The following is a 20,322-nucleotide window of genomic DNA, read 5'->3' as shown; positions in this document are numbered from 1 at the left end:
GGGAAGCAATGGAAAACCAGGACACGGGTATCCACAACAACAGAGAAGCCATAAAGGAACAAGAACAAACACTTTCCAGCAAACCCTGAGGTACCTGGGTGTACATTTGGACAGAATACTATCGTTCAAACATCTTGAAGAGGTGACCACCAAAGTGTCTTTAACTGAATACTGTGCAAAGGTTGGCGCACTTCGGACCATAACTGTTTGTGTTAGGCCTGACAACAAGACTAAAGATACAGACCCAGATCGCAATCCCTGGAAAACGTGGGTTGCTAGATTAGTAGACAAGGGCACAATATGTGGTCTTTTTTTTTTTTAAATAATGCACCTCGTACCGAAGTACTCGGTGATATGAGCATCCAATGCCATAATGGGTACCATAGTAAGTGTCAATATAGTGATATGTATAGCACATCATGACTGGTTCAAGACTCTTCATTCTTGTATTTAGCAAACATCAACTGCTTGTATTGTTTCTTGAATTCCTAATTTAATTTAATTTAATTTAATTTAATTTAATTTAATTTAATTATATATTAAATTAATTAATTATATATTAAATTAAATATATTTGGAAAGCAGGAAATGAACAAATGTATCGGATTACAATAGAATGCATCACATAATCAGTTCACAGTTCCACATGTCCAAAAGGAGTAGGAAGAAGCAAAGCTTATTAAATCCTACCCCTCCATCTGGTACTTTTACAATCAGTAACTGTTACATTTGTTCACTTCCTGCTTTCCATAATACAGTTTAAGGTTTTTTTTTTGTTCTTGTTTTTTTTTTAAATAATGTACCTCGTACCGAAGTACGAGGTGATATGACCATACAATGACATAATGGGTACCATATTGACAGTTACTACGGTATTGACACTTACTATGAACAAAAACAAGAACAAAAAAAACCCTTAAACTGTATTATGGAAAGCAGGAAGTGAACAAATGTAACAGTTACTGATTGTAAAAGTACCAGATGGAGGGCTAGGATTTAATAAGCTTTGCTTCTTCCTACTCCTTTTGGACATGTGGAACTGTGAACTGATTATGTGATGCATTCAATTGTAATCTGATGCATGTTCAAATGAAATAAAACCATTAAAAAAATATAAAAAAATTAATTATAAAAAAATTAAAAACTTTTATTAAATTTAAAAAATAAAATAAAAATAACTTAAATTATATTAGGAAAGCAGGAAGTGAACAAATGTAACAGTGATTGTAAAAGTACCAGATGGAGGGGTAGGATTTAATAAGCTTTGCTTCTTCCTACTCCTTTTGGACATGTGGAACTGTGAACTGATTATGTGATGCATTCAATTGTAATCCGATGCATGTTCAAAATGAAATAAAACCATTACCATTACCATTTTAGACTAGATTCCTCACCTTCACCATACCAAACTGTGTAAGTATGTCACATTCATTGATATTTTCCCAAACGATGACTCATATACACGTCGGCATTGAACCCGGTGTTTTCAACCAAACCTAACCTACTTGAGAGCGCGGAGCCAAAAACAACATGTATCAGTGCTGCTCTCATTCAGACTTCCAAGGGAGTAAACAAAGTGCCGCCACCATTCTCAAGCCAAAATGTGAGTCATGTTAAACGCAGCTAAGTCTGTCATATCCCGGCGCTTAAAAAAGGCAGACAACACAGAGTCTAAATATACTCTCATACTACAGGATGAGAGGATATTTTTACTGTGACTGTGATGGATCACGGGAAAAACAAGAAAACACACAACATAGAATATAAATGCTAGGAGTACGTTAAAAAGCCATAGCATTTCAGTATGTGGAATCAAACTATGGAATGGATTGAGTAAGGAAATCAAACAATGCACAACGATGAGCCAATTCAAGAAACAATACAAGCAGTTGATGTTTGCTAAATACAAGGATGAAGAGTCTTGAACCAGTCATGATGTGCTATATATATCACTATATTGACACTTACTATGGTACCCATTATGTCATGACAAATGCTCCCATGGTGTAAATGGTTAGGACCTGGAATTTGAATCAAAAATCTGAATTCAAATTTCTGCGGAATCCGTGAAATAAAAAAAAATCCTAACAGGTTTGCACCAAATCACTTGATGAATGGTGTCTTTCTTGTTTTGTTTCACTCTATGTGTTCTACACTGCAGTTCTGGCTCCGCGGGGGGTCATGGTTAGAACTGTTTGAACCCAGGAATCCAACTGTCATTTCTCAGTCAAGTCGGGTTGTGACAGAGTTGGACACAAGAACATCCAAGAACATGACGCAGACTTAAAGACACTGACCGCAGGCAGCCGGTGGCATTGCGGAGAACTTGAGAGGAATGCAGATGTAATTTGCGGTCTTCTTGCGTGTGGGGGGAGGTGTCCCAGCCGGAGTGAGGGATGATCACAGCGTTAGTCAGAACAGCCAGGGCATCCTGGATGATAGGCATCTTCAGGGCGTCACATGATGAGAGGTTCCATAAAACACCTACACAGGAAGAAGGGAAGACCCGTAATGTTTAGAACAGGGGTCTCAAACTCAATTTTACCTGGGGGCCACTGGAGCTAGGGTCTAGGCGAGGCTGGGCCGCATCAGGTTTTCCAAAAAAAAAGGCATTTATTAAAAACAGAAAAATTAATAAACTTTGCTTTGGTTCTGATTTTCTACAATAAAAGCTCTGATAAAACATTCCACTGTTCTCAAATATCTTAATTTTTTATTTTTCTACACAAAATAAGAAATAAAATAAATAAACAAATCAAGAATAAAGAAAATCAATCAATCAGTAATAAATAAATATAATAATAATAATAATAAAAAAATGACAAATAATAAAAACTAAAATAAATAAAAAACACATATAGTTGGTGGGTAGACAAATTATTATTTTTTTCAGATTAAAATGAACAAAGCATTATTAGAGCCCTGTAGACATGACAAAACACGACTATAGTCACATTTATACTCTTTATTTACAACATATTGCGCAACTGCAGGGTCTTGAGACACATGCTAACTCGCAAACTAGAGAGCTAGCGACCTAAACGGTAGCGTTCAAGTTATTTCCTTTAAACTTAAATAGCCAAAAACTTACCACTTCCACACGGATAGGGAGGATAACTATTAACAGTTATTTAACCTTTAACATGAACATTAATCAAACGTAATAATTTTTTCCGGGTACATGATACCATACAGCATCCATATCAAACTAACATTAAACTTTCATATCAAGACGGGGGCCTTAAACTTGTGTCCTGCGGGCCACATTTGGCCCGCGGGCCGCGTGTTTGAGACCCCTGGTTTAGAACATACCAACTGCTACAGTGGATATTAGTTATCGGATTAACTAACCAGTTCTCAAGGTTTTGGTATCAATTATTTTTTGAATGACGTTATCAATAATTTCCCCCTCAGGGACTTGTCCTCGGGCCACTGCTTTTCTGCGTATGCGCTCCATATCGGTTCCGCTTCCGATGCAAATAAAACAGCAGATATCAACCGCAGTCGCTCTTGTTGACCTTCACTTTGTTAAATATCAGCGTCCTTATCAACGGAATGCAGGGGCCATAATTGGCTCTTTGAATGCGTCCACTCCTGCTCGCGTCCTCATTTCCCGTAATTACAAAACCTTCAGATCAATGCGAGAGAGCATCGTCTGCGGTCAGAAGAGAGTTGTAAACGACTGCGCCGCCGTCAGCGGGACAGTTATTAGCTCGCAACTTTCTCTGTCTCAGCTCATCTCCGACTGAAAAAAAAAGGGAAATAGGGCTGAGTTGGGTGTTTGGTTAACCTTGAAATTGAATTAGAATTTCAGACATGCTGTGTCTGCCTTATAGGTGTTTGATCGCAAGGGCACCACCCACGGCGGGGGTCCCGTTCTCTCCAAATGGATATTATTATTTTTGTTTGTGGTGTTTCCTGCATTTAAAATAAAACTTTTACTGTGGTTTTATAGAACACAAACATAGCTTCAACATGTCATTACAGTCAAAATTGCAGCCAAAATTGCCAAAATAAAACGCCACCAGTACATAGTACATAGTACTACCAACAGCACTAAATTCATCACACAGCAACTTAACACCCAAAAGGTGCACCTGCTACAAACATGTATCAGGTACACCCTTGACTGGTGGCCAGCCAATCACAGGGCACATATAGACAAACAACCATTCACACTCACATTCATACCTATGGACAATTTGGAGTCGCTAATTAACCTAGCGTGTTTTTGGAATGTGGGAGAAGAAACCGGAGTACCCGGAGAAAACCCACGGATGCACGGGGAGAACATGCAAACTCCACACAGAGATGGCCGAGGGTGGAATTGAACCCTGGTCTCCTAGCTGTGAGGTCTGCGCACTAACCACTTGACCGCCGTGCAGCCCGTGAAGGTAACATCCAATGTTCATTCATTCATTCATTCATTTTCTACCGCTTTTCCTCATGAGGGTCGCGGGGGTGCTGGAGCCTATCCCAGCTGTCTTCGGGCGAGAGGCGGAGTACACCCTGGACTGGTGGCCAGCCAATCACAGGGCACATATAGACAAACAACCATTCACACTCACATTCATACCTATGGACAATTTGGAGTCGCTAATTAACCTAGCATGTTTTTGGAATGTGGGAGAAGAAACCGGAGTACCCGGAGAAAACCCACGCATGCACGGGGAGAACATGCAAACTCCACACAGAGATGACCGAGGGTGGAATTGAACTCGGGTCTCCTAGCTGTGAGGTCTAGGTGCCAAATGTGTAAATGTGCAAATATATCCGTGTACAGTTACTGTTATGATGTCATTACCAACAGCACTAAATTCATCACATAGCAACTTAACACCCAAAAGGTGCACCTGATACAAGCATGCATCAGGTACACACTGGACTGGTGGCCAGCCAATCACAGGGCACATATAGACAAACAACCATTCACACTCACATTCATACCTATGGACAATTTGGAGTCGCTAATTAACCTAGCATGTTTTTGGAATGTTGGAGAAGAAACCGGAGTACCCGGAGAAACCCCACGCATGCACAGGGGAGAACATGCAAACTCCACACAGAGATGACCGAGGGTGGAATTGAACTCGGGTCTCCTAGCTGTGAGGTCTAGGTGCCAAATGTGTAAATGTGCAAATATACCAGTGTACAGTTACAGTTATGATGTCACTACCAACAGCACTAAATTCATCACATAGCAACTTAACACCCAAAAGGTGCACCTGATACAAACATGCATCAGGTACACCCTGGACTGGTGGCCAGCCAATCACAGGGCACCTATAGACAAACAACCATTCACACTCACATTCATACCTATGGACAATTTGGAGTCGCTAATTAACCTAGCATGTTTTTGGAATGTGGGAGGAAACCGGACTACCCTGAGAAAACCCACGCATGCACGGGGAGAACATGCAAACTCCACACAGAGATGGCCGAGGGTGGAATTGAACCCTGGTCTCCTAGCTGTGAGGTCTGCACGCTAACCACTGGACCGTGCCACATCCAGATCGTCGATATTGCTATAACGGTTCATAATAACACGCAAGTGAAACGTTAATGTTACTGGAAACCAGTATTACACTGTGTTACTTAATCTTGTTTATGAGTGAACATACGCAGGGTGGTGAGAGTATGACATCATCTGCTGGAGGAGGAAAGCAGAGTAGGTTTTTTATCTTTGATCTAACACACACACACACACACACGAACACACACAGATGAAGGGGGTTAATTGCCTCAGCCTTACATCATGAGTGGCAGCAGGAGGTTACAAATGCGCCGTCGCATCGAGAGTAGGGGAAATGAACACGTTGGCTGGCTTTCTTTGTCTCTGAAGCCACAGAAGCCCGTCTCTCATTTGGGCTTTCATTCACTCCGCTATCTCATTTCTCCCTCCTGCATCATCGCATAGAATCTCTTTATCTGCCGATTGATTGCTTTTTCTGTTTTCTTGCCACGCATGTTGCATTTTTGGACCGTCATTTATCATTTTGGTACAGTAGAGATACAGTCAAATCTGGAGTTATAATAACATTACTGGTTCTAAACCGGGCTGCACGGTGGTCTAGTGGTTAGCGTGCAGACCTCACAGCTAGGAGACCCGAGTTCATCTCTGTGTGGAGTTTTCTTCATGTACTCCGGTTTCCTCCCACATTCCAAAAACATGCTAGGTTAATTAGCGACTCCTAATTGTCCATAGGTATGAATGTGAGTGTGAATGGTTGTTTGTCTATATGTGCCCTGTGATTGGCTGGCCACCAGTCCAGAGTGTACCTGATACATGTTTGTATCAGGTTGCACCTTTTGGGTGTTAAGTTGCTATGTGATGAATTTAGTGCTGTTGGATGTACTGTATACTATATATTTGCACATTTGGCACCGTTATATTTTAACATAGCTGCACGGCGGACAAGTGGTTAGCGCGCAGATCTCACAGCTAGGAGACCCGCGTTCAATCCCACCCATCCCGGCCATCTCTGTGTGGAGTTTGCATGTTCTCCCCGTGCATGTGTGGTTTTTTTTTCGGGCACTCCGGTTTCCTCCCACATTCCAAAAACATGCTAGGTTAATTAGCGACTCCAAATTGTCCATAGGTATGAATATGAGTGTGAATGGTTGTTTGTCTATATGTGCCCTGTGATTGGCTGGCCACCAGTCCAGGGTGTACCCCAGGGTGTTCCTACATTGTCCATTGTTTAGTAATCAGCAGTCAAACATAATTAAGTTTCAGGAAAATATCAGCTCCCGACTAAAAAAAAAAGGCAGCTTTTTGTGAAACAAAACATTTCAAGCATAATTGTCACAATTACAACAAAATAGGTTGTTTTACATCAAAATATAACAATATAAGCTAGTTACAATTTTCACATTCGGAACTGAATATTTGGAATGTGTGTGTGTGTGTCGATTGTTGTTTTGTTTTTTAGAAATAATATATTGTGATTTTATTATTCAACAAATGAACATTTATGACCAATAAACACACGCAAAGGACTAAAAATTGGTACACTACGACTTACATCACCGTCTAGGAGCGGAACTCGTATCTGTGCTTCATTAAAAGTAGAAAATATAGGATAGAAAAAAAAGACTGCAATTGTCATATTGTGGTCACCGTGGTGACAGGAGTAAAAAAAAAAAAACTCATTGATTGACTCGGTGTATTTTAAATTGCTATTCTTCTTAAAACAATACATCGGTAATGAAAAGCACAGTCCTCACACCTGATGACTTGCAAGGTAGAGACGGTCGGCCAATTCTTCAATTTGCTTTTGCACAGATTGCTTCTGGAACCCCACTGAACAGATAAACATAGTTTTTTTTTTTCCTAAAAAGCTATTCTCTGTGATTTACATCATTTCCAGACTCATTTAACCACTGGAATAAGCACTCTAATATCAAATTTTTGTTTTTTTTTCAGGGAACAATCCTCCATATTTCATCAAAAGTCATTTAACTTAGAGGACTGCAGGACATCTCTGGAGGTTCCACATTACGGTCGGATACCGCAGTTTTCTTATCATTTAGGTTTTGACGAATAAAGAGTCAGTGAAACTGGAGTCGGGCTGCACGGTGGTCGAGTGGTTAGCGCGCGGACCTCACAGGTTTCTCCTACCACATTAGAAAAACATGCTAGGTTAATTGGCGAGTACCCGTCGAGTACCCAGGAGTCAGTGAATCTTGAGTTTTGGTTGCGCACCCGTGAATCAGTGAATCTTGAGTCTTTGTGGAGCGCCCCTGCATTAGTGAAATGTGAGTCTTTGTCAAGTACACTCAAGAAACTTGAGTATTTGCCGAGTACCCAAAGGTCAGTGAATCTTGAGTTTCCGTTGAGCACCCACAAGTCAGTGAAACTTGAGTCTTCGTTGAGCACCCTGTGACTCAGTGAAAGTGGAGTCTACATCAAGTACCTGTGATTCCGTGTTTGTCGAGCGCCCCACCGATCAAGTTTCACTGATTTTTCACTGAGTTTTCGTTGCGCACCCGTGAGTCAGTGAATCTTGAGTCTTTGTGGAGCGCCCCTGCATTAGTGAAATGTGAGTCTTTGTCAAGTACACTCAAGAAACTTGAGTATTTGCCGAGTACCCAAAGGTCAGTGAATCTTGAGTTTCCGTTGAGCACCCGCAAGTCAGTGAGAATTGAGTCTTCGTTGAGCACCCTGTGACTCAGTAAAAGTGGAGTCTACATCAAGTACCTGTGATTCCGTGTTTGTCGAGCGCCCCACCGATCAGTGAAACTTGAGTATTCGTCGAGTATCCGGGAGTCAGTGAATCTTGAGTTTTCGTTGAGCACCCGTGAGTCAGTGAACCCTGAGTCTTTTGGAACACCCCTTCATAAGTGAAATACGAGTCTTCGTCAAGTACCCGCAAGTCAGTGAAACTTGAGTCTTCGTCGAGCACCCTGTGACTCAGTAAAAGTGGAGTCTACATCAAGTACCCGTGATTCCGTGTTTGTCGAGCGCCCCACCGATCAGTGAAACTTGAGTATTCGTCGAGTACCCGGGAGTCAGTGAATCTTAAGTTTTCGTTGCGCACCCGTGAGTCAGTGAATCTTGAGTCTTTGTGGAGCACCCCTGGATTAGTGAAATGTGAGTCTTCGTCAAGTACACTCAAGAAACTTGAGTATTTGCCGAGTACCCAAAGGTCAGTGAATCTTGAGTTTCCGTTGAGCACCCGTGAGTCAGTGAACCTTGAGTCTTGTGGAGCACCCCTGGGTCTTCGTCAAGTACCCGCAAGTCAGTGAAACTTGAGTCTTCGTCGAGCAGCCTGTGACTCAGTAAAAGTGGAGTCCACATCAAGTACCTGTGATTCCGTGCTTGTAGAGCACCAACCGATCAGTGAAACTTGAGTATTCGTCGAGTACCCGGGAGTCAGTGAATCTTGAGTTTTTGTTGAGCACCCGTAAGTCAGTGAACCCTGAGTCTTTGTGGAGCACCCCTGGATTAGTGAAATGTGAGTCTTTGTCACGTACCCGCAAGTCAGTGAAACTTGAGTCTTCGTCGAGCACCCTGGGACTCAGTGAAAGTGGAGTCTACATCAAGTACCTATGATTCAGTGAAACACGAGTGTTTGTCGAGCACCCACTGATCAGTGAAACTTGAGTATTCGTCGAGTACCCAGGAGTCAGTGAATCTTGAGTTTTTGTTGAGCACCCGTGACTCAGTGAACTTTTGAGTCTTTGTGGAGCCCCCTGCATTAGTGAAATGCGAGTCTTTGTCAAGTACCCGCGAGTCAGTGAAACTTGAGTCTTCGTCGAGCACCCTGTGACTCAGTGAAAGTGGAGTCTACATCAAGTACCTATGATTCAGTGAAACACGAGTGTTTGTCGAGCACCCACTGATCAGTGAAACTTGAGTATTCTTCGAGCACCCACTGATCAGTGAAACTTGAGTATTCGTCGAGTACCCAGGAGTCAGTGAATCTTGAGTTTTTGTTGAGCACCCGTGACTCAGTGAACTTTGAGTCTTTGTGGAGCCCCCTGCATTAGTGAAATGCGAGTCTTTGTCAAGTACCCGCGAGTCAGTGAAACTTGAGTCTTCGTCGAGCACCCTGGGACTCAGTGAAAGTGGAGTCTACATCAAGTACCTATGATTCAGTGAAACACGAGTGTTTGTCGAGCACCCACTGATCAGTGAAACTTGAGTATTCTTCGAGCACCCACTGATCAGTGAAACTTGAGTATTCGTCGAGTACCCAGGAGTCAGTGAATCTTGAGTTTTTGTTGAGCACCCGTGACTCAGTGAACTTTGAGTCTTTGTGGAGCCCCCTGCATTAGTGAAATGCGAGTCTTTGTCAAGTACCCGCAAGTCAGTGAAACTTGAGTCTTCGTCGAGCACCCTGTGACTCAGTGAAAGTGGAGTCTACATCAAGTACCTATGATTCAGTGAAACACGAGTGTTTGTCGAGCACCCACTGATCAGGGAAACTTGAGTATTCGTCGAGTACCCGGGAGTCAGTGAATCTTGAGTCTTTGTGGAGCACCCCTGCATTAGTGAAAAGCGAGTCGTCGTCAAGTACCCGCGAGTCAGTGAAACTTGAGTCTTCGTCGAGCACCCACCGATCAGTGAAACTTGAGTATTCGTCGAATACCCAGGAGTCAGTGAATCTTGAGTTTTTGTTGAGCACCCGTGAGTCAGTGAACATTGAGTTTTTATGTAGCACCTCTGCATTAATGAAATGCGAGTCTTCGTCAAGTACCCGCAGTCATCAAGTACCCATGATTCCGTGTTTGTCGACCGCCCCACCAATCAGTGAAACTCGAGTCTTTGTTGAGCACCATGATTCAGCTTGGGCAGGAAAAGGAAAGGAGAGTTGATCTGAGGCAAACACGAGATCTCACGGTAGTAAGCGAACGAGTGAGTATCAGTGAGCCCTGATTCAGTCAAAAACTCACAACTTTTGAACAAGTCGTTCATGACTCCCACATCTCCCGCTTCTCTATTTTGATGGATAACTAATCTCATGGGTGTAAAAATATTGTGTGGATGCTTGTAGAATCCTAACGTAATAACTCATTGTGGAAAGATGATGAAATTATGATGCATCGATGGCGGTCCAACCATCAGAGTAATTGCATGTGGCAGCAAGAAACAATGAAATATTATCGATTCCATTTCATATGCTTCACAAGTAGCTGTGAAAATCATGTGACCTCCATAAAATAATAAGGATAAAGACATTCGGTGACCGCCAAGCAATGTAAAGGTTGCCGGTTTTAATCCGCCCTCAAGTCATTTCAAGTATTTTTATAAAATGCCTGACCTCCCCCTCCCCCCGGGGTCTTGTGATGCTGTGTCATCATTGTGAATCGTACCCGCTGCGGGGACCGGAAAGGATTATGTTCGTCTTTACCAAACATCATAGCGTGGGGTTTTCCCAAGGACGCCCACAAGTCATGCTGGATGCAGCATCTAATCTGCAGGGGGGGGTGCAAGGATTTTCGGCTGTTTTAAAAGCGGCTTTATGCCTTCCAAAAATTCATTTTTTTTTTCTGTTGCCGAGCGCGGAGAGGTGGAGGCAAGATTGGAAAAAAAAAGATCATCTTTTTGACTCTTATGATATATTATTTTCATCATGGCCGTGTGTGTGTGTGTGTGTGTGTGTGTGTGTGTGTGCGGATGTGTTAGTCAGGCAGCTTGCCTCCCCGCCGTGTTCCTGATTCAACATGGCCACACGAGGAAGACATGATACCGGAGGAAGGCACAGGATAGGAAAGAGGTGAGCTATTAAAAAATTTAACCTCTGAGAGCGGAATACGGGGAAGTTGAAGCACCGAGAGAAAGCCAGACAAAGGGAATTAGTTCCTGCGGGTCTTTTGAGAGAGAGAATAGAGCGCATTCTGTCTGCGTCTGATCAGTTTTTTCACCTGATTAATTTGTGACAGGAGGGATTTCGGTGCTCTGCGCTTTGAATCGCTGCTCTAATTCAAATGGTAATCTCCTTTAAAGGTATGACAGCCGGGTAAAAAACACTTTTATGAGATGCCCTTTGCTGCATATACATGAAGATTTAGCGCTCTGTGAACAAGAGGGCAATGCTAAAGTATCGTTTTACTTCTTCCCTTCATGTTGCCTTTCGTTGTTATGGCAGCAACCTGGTCATTTGCGGGTTCAACCAAAACTTGAAAGCCATTCATCTTATTTTGGGACTATGGCATAAGAACATAGGTAAGTTTCAGGAAAATATCAGTTCCCGACTAAAAAACATGCTAGGTTAATTGGCGACTCTAAATTGTCCATAGGTATGAATGTGAGTGTGAATGTTTGTTTGTCTATATGTGCCCTGTGATTGGCTATTGGGAGCCAGTTTAGTAATCAGCAGGCGAAAACATAGGTAAGTTTCAGGAAAATATCAGTTCCCGACTAAAAAAAAGGCTAGGTTAATTGGCGACTCTAAATTGTCCATAGATATAAATGTGAGTGTGAATGGTTGTTTGTCTATATGTGCCCTGTGATTGGCTATTGGGAGCCAGTTTAGTAATCAGCAGTCGAACATAGGTAAGTTTCAGGAAAATATCAGTTCCCAACTAAAAAAAAGGCTAGGTTAATTGGCGACTCTAAATTGTCCATAGATATAAATGTGAGTGTGAATGGTTGTTTGTCTATATGTGCCCTGTGATTGGCTATTGGGAGCCAGTTTAGTAATCATCAGTCGAACATAGGTAAGTTTCAGGAAAATATCAGTTCCCAACTAAAAAAAAGGCTAGGTTAATTGGCGACTCTAAATTGTCCATAGGTATGAATGTGAGTGTGAATGGTTGTTTGTCTATATGTGCCCTGTGATTGGCTATTGGGAGCCAGTTTAGTAATCAGCAGGCGAAAACATAGGTAAGTTTCAGGAAAATATCAGTTCCCGACTAAAAAAAAGGCTAGGTTAATTGGCGACTCTAAATTGTCCATAGATATAAATGTGAGTGTGAATGGTTGTTTGTCTATATGTGCCCTGTGATTGGCTATTGGGAGCCAGTTTAGTAATCATCAGTCGAACATAGGTAAGTTTCAGGAAAATATCAGTTCCCAACTAAAAAAAAAGGCTAGGTTAATTGGCGACTTTAAATTGTCCATAGTTATGAATGTGAGTGTGAATGGTTGTTTGTCTATATGTGCCCTGTGATTGGCTGGCCACCAGTCCAGGGTGTACCCCGCCTCTCGCCCCAAGACAGCTGGGACAGGCTCCAGCACCCCCCCCCTGCGACCCTCATGAGGAAAAGCAGTAGAAAATGAATGAATGAATTAAAACCGGTGTTGGATACCTGACCCTACTCAGGATCTTCATTCCATTGAAAATCTGTGGTTTACATTTCAAGTTGCCAAGTGACAGCCTCAAAACCGTCAGGATTCCGAGCGTATCCATAAAGAGGAGTGGACTAAAATCCACAGTACAAAAAATGTCTGACCTCTTTGTCGCAAATTACAGGCTCCTTATAAGACGACAGCAATGTCACAAATAATAATTCAGTTTTCCCGTTTAATTCCTAGACTTGAACAAACCCCCAAAGGACGTGGACCAGTTTGAACCAATGTGGTCTTTGATATGTAACTCTGTTGTCTTTCCACTTCCTGGAAGTATTTTAATGATTGTCTGCTGGGAATAGCAAAAAAAAAAAAAAAGGAAAACATTCCTGATAATCTTTTAATTACGTTGAAGTTTGTTATCACGGGAGACTCCAGCCAAGCCGGGAATGACAACTTACATATTTTGTGTCGACATCGAACACAAGGCACCGTGTTGTAAGCCATCAGCGACAACTCCGACGCCGTTTATACGCATGAGACTGATGAACTGTGAGTCACACTAAATCATTTATCATTATTTTTTTCCAGTTAGCTTCCATCAAATTCCAAAATTTCGGAATACCCGCCCCAACGCCACACATCTTCAACATCGGAAACCAAACCAAGGAATGGTTGAAAAACAACCTTCATGTGCGTCGTCGTACCTGTTAGCAGCTCACGGATCTCCACATCTGTGGTCTTCCGGAGTAGTCGGACCAGAGCCGGTATTCCGCCGCAGTTCTTCAATGCGATCTTGTTGTCGTCATTGGCCTTTCCGTAGACGAGGTTTCGCAGAGCTCCGCAGGCGCTGCGGTGCACGTCAGTCATACGGTGATCCAGCAGGTCCACCAGAAGCTGGATGCCTCCTTGTTGTCGAATCTGAGGACAAAAGAAGATGGAAAAGATGTACTACCAGGCTGCACGGCGGTCGAGTGGTTAGCAAGCAGACCTCACAGCGAGGAGACCCGAGCTCAATCCCACCCTCGGCCATCTTTGTGTGGAGTTTGCATGTTCTCCTTGTGCATGCGTGGGTTTTCTCCGGTTTCCTCCCACATTCCAAAAACATGCTAGGTTAATTAGCGACTCCAAATTGTCCATAGGTATGAATGTGAGTGTGAATGGTTGTTTGTCTATATGTGCCCTGTGATTGGCTGGCCAGGGTGTAGCAGCTGGGATAGGCTCCTGCTGTCTTGCATCAGAAAAAAATTGTTCCGACCTTCCTCTTCCCTTGTTTAGTAATCAGCAGTCAAACATAGGTAAGTTTCAGGAAAATATCAGTTCCCGACTAAAAGAAGGCTAGGTTCATTAGCGACTCCAAATTGTCCATAGCTATGAACGTGAGTGTGAATGGTTGTTTGTCTACATGTGCACTGTGATTGGCTGGCCACCAGTCCAGGGTGTCTTGCCCGAAGACAGCTGGGATAGGCTCCAGCACCCCTGCGACCCTCGTGAGGATGAGCGGTAGAAAATGAATGAATGGTTCCAAACCCACCCTCGTAAAATAGACCCCTGTCTTTCATCAGAAAGAAATTGTTCCGACCTTTTCCATTGTTTAGTTTCCGGAAAATATCAGTTCCCAACTAAAAAAAAGGCTAGGTTAATTGGCGACTCCAAATTGTCCATAGGTATGAATGTGAGTGTGAATGGTTGTTTGTCTATATGTGCCCTGTGATTGACAGGGTGTACCCCACCTCTTGCCCGAAGGTAGCTGGGATAGGCTCCAGCACCCCCGCGAAGATGAGCGGTAGAAAATGAATGAATGGTTCCAAACCCACCCTTGTAAAATAGACTGCTGTCGTTCATCAGAAAGAAATTGTCCCGACCTTTTTCATTGTTTAGTAATCAGCAATCGAACATAGGTAAGTTTCAGGAAAATATCAGTTCCCGACTAAAAAACATGCTAGGTTAATTGGCGACTCCAAATTGTCCATAGGTATGAATGTGAGTGTGAATGGTTGTTTGTCTATATGTGCCCTGTGATTGGCCGGCCACCAGTCCGGGGTGTACCTGATACATGTTTGTATCAAGTGCACCTTTTGGGTGTTAAGTTGCTATGTGATGAATTTAGTGATGTTGGTAGTGACGACATCATAACTGTCACTGTACACTGATATATTAGCACATTTACACATTTGGCACCTAGACCTCACAGCTAGGAGACCAGGGTTCAATTCCACCCTCGGCCATCTCTGCGTGGAGTTTGCATGTTCTCCCCGTGCATGCGTGGGTTTTCTCCGGGTACTCCGGTTTCCTCCCACATTCCAAAAACATGCTAGGTTAATTAGCGACTCCAAATTTTCCATAGGTATGAATGTGAGTGTGAATGGTTGTTTGTCTATATGTGCCCTGTGATTGGCCGGCCACCAGTCCAGGGTGTCTATCCCGTGAAAACAAAAGAGAAATTGTTAGCTAGAATACAGCTAGAATAATAGCATAACTATTGGGGTTCCTAATCCTATAAGCCGAGTATTAATTTTTCCTAGCATAAAAAAACGCAGCATCTTTAGTCACGCCCTATTAACAACACAGAAATATTAGCATTTTATTTGTCTCAGGTTATTATTAACAATTACTCTTTATTATTGTAGAAAGTCAAACGGCCATTAAATGCTTCACGCCTCACATTGCTTGGGGGGGGGGGACTTTCATAACCATATACATACATAATGATGCTTTATTCAAATGTTTTACAGTATATGTCAAGTACGGTAAGTACACTGGCTGGAAGTAATCTCCATGTGTGCTTCCTGGAAAATATGAAAATATGAAAATATGAATGTCTGTGAATGTTGTCATTCATCCAGGTCATTTTCATGGCCTAAATGACTAGATAGGACAGCTCTAGTCTGATATGTAGAGCGTTTGTGTGTTGATATGATATTATATTTCAGTCTCTTTCTGAATGAATATACTTAAGCATGAAACAACATGATTTATTATTTTGTGTATTTTTTGAAAAAACATGATAGAGTGGGGCTGCACAGTGTTCGAGTGGTTAGCGCACAGGCCTGACAGCTAGGAGACCAGAGTTCGATTCCATTCTCGGCCATCTCTGCATGCTAGGTTTAATGTTCCAAATATTTATTTCTCTTTAAATCATCTTTGACAATTTTCTTCTTGTAATATGACTTTATTTGCATATTTTTCTACAATATAATTTTCCAAAAATTACAAAATTTATTTAAAAACTAAAATGAATTACAATGTATTCTTAATAAAAAAAATATGTATTTTTTTCTTTAATATTTTAAGTCTATACTCTACTAAAAAAAAAAAATATATATATATATATATATTTTATATATAAAAATATATATATATATATATATATTTTTTTTTTTTTCTAAGGCTGCACAGCCCCCGAGCGGTTAGCGCGCAGGTCTCACAGCTAGGAGACCCGAGTTCAATTCCAGACAGCAGCTGGGATAGACTCCAGCACCCCCTGCAACCCTCGTGAGGATAAGTGGTAGAAAATGAATGAATGAATGAGTTCTCCTATTTTGTGTGGAAGTGGTAACTTTTTGGCTTCTTATTTTGTGTTTCCCCACCCTCGGCCATCTCTGCGTGGAGTTTGCATGCTCTCCCCGTGCATGCGTGGGTTTTCTCCGGGTACTCCGGTTTCCTCCCACATTCCAAAAACATGCTAGGTTAATTAGCGACTCCAAATTGTCCATAGGTATGAATGTGAGTGTGAATGGTTGTTTGTCTATATGTGCTCTGTGATTGGCTGGCCACCAGTCCAGGGTGTACCCCGCCTCTCGCCCGAAGACAGCTGCGACCCTTGTGAGGATAAGCGTTAGAAAATGAATGAATGAATGAATGATCGAGTGAAGCCGTATGAATTCTTCCAGGGGAAGGTACTATATTCAAAAATGACATCACTTTGCTTCTGAGTGATATTATTCATTATTTGGATGAAAGATTAATTTCAACGTCTGTAATTTCCTGTCTTGGACTGGAGGGGTTTACTTACGTATCGGCTGATAAAAGAGATTAGAGGATTTCTAGGAGTATTAGAACCACGCTCTGCAAATCCAACTTGTATTCATTGGATCCCTCTTTTCTGATGATTTGTATTGAAATTCCATGTCACATTTTGTCTGCTTGGGGTCGGCGATGAGGGTTCAATTCCACCCTCGGCCATCTCTGTGTGGAGTTTGCATGTTCTCCCCGTGCATGCGTGGGTTTTCTCCGGGTACTCCGGTTTCCTCCCACATTCCAAAAACATGCTAGGCTAATTGGTGACTTAAAATTGTCCATAGGTATGAATGTGAGTGTGAATGGTTGTTTGTCTATATGTGCCCTGTGATTGGCTGGCCACCAGTCCAGGGTGTACCCCGCCTCTCGCCCGAAGACAGCTGGGATAGGCTCCAGCACCCCTGCAACCCTTGTGAGGAAAAGCGGTAGAAAATGAATGAATGAATGAATATATCCTTAGAACAGGGGTCTCAAACACGCGGCCCGCGGGCCAAATGTGGCCCGCAGGACACTAGTTTGAGGCCCCCGCCTTGATATGAAAGTTTAAAGTTTAAAGTTTGATATGGATGCTGTATGGTATCATGTACCCAGAAAAAATTATTACGTTTGATTAATGTTCATGTTAAAGGTTAAATAACTGTTAATAGTTAACCTCCCTATCCGTGTGGAAGTGGTAAGGTTTTGACTATTTAAGTTTAAAGGAAATAACTTGAAGGCTACCGTTTAGGTCGCTATAGCTCTCTAGTTTGCGAGTTAGCATGTGTCTCAAGACCCTGCAGTTGTGCAATATGTTGTAAATAAAGAGTATAAATGTAAAAAAATAATTTGTCTACCCACCAACTATACGTATGTGGTTTCTTGAGTTTTTATTATTTGCCGTTTTATTATTATTATTATTATTATATTTATTTATTACTGATTGATTGATTTTCTTTATTCTTGATTTATTTATTTATTTTTCATCTTATTTTGTGTAGAAAAATAAAAAGTAAGATATTTGAGAACAGTGTAATGTTTTATCAGAGCTTTAGTTATATTTAAGTTTATTAATTTTTCTGTTTTTAATAAATGCGTTTTTTTTTGTTTTTAGTTAATCGTTATCCTCCCTATCCGTGTGGAAGTGGTAAGTTTTTGGCTATTTAAGTTGAAAGGAAATAACTTGAAGGCTACCGTTTAGGTCGCTAGCTCTCTAGTTTGCGAGTTAGCATGTGTCTCAAGACCCTGCAGTTGCGCAATATGTTGTAAATAAAAAGAGTATAAATGTGACTATAGTCGTGTTTTGTCATGTCTACAGGGCTCTAATAATGCTTTGTTCATTTTAATCTGAAAAAAAAAGCGGTAGAAAATGAATGAATGAATGAATGAATGGGGTCGGCGATGCATTACGGTAAATATCCTGGACATCCTTTGTGCTGGACTACATTTGAGGATTACAATCCAAAACCTCAAATTATCAGTGAAACATTTGATTTCTGTTGGAAAAGTGGAATTGCTGATAAAAAAAAAAAAAGGAAGAGCAGCACCGGATATGTGTTGCGCTTGGACATTTGTGATGATGGGGGGGGGGGGGGGGTGGGACACTATTTTGACATGCATTACGACTCAGAGGCACAAAGCCTGTCAGATGGAGTCTTGCCCAAATCCTCAATCTTGCGTGCACTCCCACAAACCTCTGTCATTAAGCAATTGCAGCTGGCATGCAGGCACGGATCAAGCCTCTCTAAATTTAAAAACACAGGAACAACTGCTGAGTGCCTGCTTGGTCTTTGGAGGACTGCTGAGTGGTTAACGGCAGTCCTGTGAAAAGACAAGTTGAGCGCAGCAAAAAAAAATAAAAATAAAAAGTTAAAAAAAAAAGGCAGCTGGCGAAAGGTTGAATACCTCAGACTTGATCTTGTTGTCTCCGAAGCAGAGGTGCTGGAGGTAGGCGGCGGCGTTGGACTGTACCGATGGGAACTGATGCTGCAACATTTGGATCACCTCCGGCAGCTCTGGATCTCTCCAACCAAACTCCCTGCAGAGGCACAGAGAAAATATTTGACATGTGTGGGCATTGTTCTATTCTTGTACGTTGCGTGTTTGTTAAATCTGCAACCGTAAAGCACCTCTGATTTGAAAGAGTGAGGCGGAAATGAAGGACAGATGGAGGATGAAGAAACTGTACATAAACAATACAATTGCTTTTAATATTGCAAATAAAGGGGACCAATAATTAACTAGTAAAGCACTCGGACAGCACAGACAGGTAAGTGTTCATATTAGTATATAGTAGTGTCTAGCTATGAAAATGGCTAAAATGCTATTATGCTAATGTTAGCATGCTAACACATAGCATAATTGCGATGATTATATATGTGTCTTGCTATGAAAATGTCTAAAAATGCTAGCAATGCTAACATGCTAACACCTAGCATGACAGTGCTTAAGTGTTTATATATGTGTCTACCCTTGAAAATAGAGAAAAATGCTACTATGCTAACATTAGCATGGTAATAATGTTAACATGCTAACATTACCATGTTAACGCCGAACATGATAATGTTCTTTAATAATAAAGTGGTTAAAAATGCTAGTGTACTAACATTAACATGCCCGCAATATTAACATGCTAACACCTAACAAGATAACACCTATCATGATAGTGTTTATATGTGTTTAAGTGTTTATATATATATCTTATATATACGTATGTCTAACCATGAAAATAACAAAAGATTCTAGTATGCCAACATTGCTACCATGCTAACATCTAACATAATATTGTTAAGTGTTTGTATGTGTGTTTACACATGAAAACAGCTACAAATGCTAGTATGCTAACATTAGCAATCTTAACATGCTAACGTTACTAAGCTAATACCTAACATGACAGTGCTAAATTTTTGTATATGTGTCTGGCCGTGAAAATAGCATTTTTACGATGCTAACATTAACATGCTAATAATGTTAACATGCAAACATTGCCATGTTAACACCTAGCATGATAATGCTAATTTGCTAATGCTAATTTTTATATATGTGTCTACCCATGAAAACAGTCAATAATGCTAGTATCCAAACACTAAAATGCTACAATGCTAACGCACAATCTTTGAACTTTTAAAATGATCTCCTTTGAAATGGAAAGTGATAACTAATTTCATTACTTGTATATAATTATAATTTTATGTATGTTTTTATTACTGTATTGTCTGTCCTACATGTGTTCAGCGTAGAGTGTGACTTAGGTCAGAAGGTTTGGTGCTAAAAACCCGACTTACATTGCCGTTGTAGGAATATATACATATATACAATAAATATATATATATCTGGCAAAGTCAGAGGCAAAGTCCACATGAATGATGCAAGTGAGACTTTTCTTCCATTTGCCTCGTTTACTTTGGTTTCTGCATCTGCAACCGGGACAATCATAGCTATTGCCTAAAGGTATGCCTGGGGCGCACACATTCAAACACACAAACACGCAAACATCTACACACTCGCAAAGTGCACAAAGGGTGTGTATGTGATACAACAAACACAAATCATGAATGTGAGAAAGACGTCGACTAATAAATAAATGT

At 41.4% G+C, this 20,322-nt stretch overlaps 1 protein-coding gene across 7 annotated transcripts in view; it reads right to left on the bottom strand.

The window, feature by feature from the left end:
- Positions 1–20,322, bottom strand: part of ctnnd2b (catenin (cadherin-associated protein), delta 2b) — a 155,375-nt gene that overhangs the window by 17,612 nt on the left and 117,441 nt on the right. For all 7 annotated transcript variants that reach the window (XM_058066029.2, XM_058066034.2, XM_078791346.1 and 4 more), the window contains 3 exons: positions 18,641–18,773; positions 13,447–13,660; positions 2,298–2,484 (listed from right to left, as the gene is read on the bottom strand). In XM_058066029.2, the coding sequence (XP_057922012.2) occupies positions 2,298–2,484; positions 13,447–13,660; positions 18,641–18,773 (534 nt within the window). The remainder of the gene's footprint in view (positions 1–2,297; positions 2,485–13,446; positions 13,661–18,640; positions 18,774–20,322) is intronic.

This window comes from Doryrhamphus excisus, linkage group LG6 (genome assembly GCF_037039965.1).
Source record: "Doryrhamphus excisus strain RoL-2023G ecotype Guam linkage group LG6, RoL_Dexc_Guam_v1.1, whole genome shotgun sequence".
Lineage (NCBI taxonomy): Eukaryota > Metazoa > Chordata > Actinopteri > Syngnathiformes > Syngnathidae > Doryrhamphus > Doryrhamphus excisus.
Note: the sequence above shows the minus strand (reverse complement) of the source record. Positions and strands in the feature narration are given on the sequence as shown.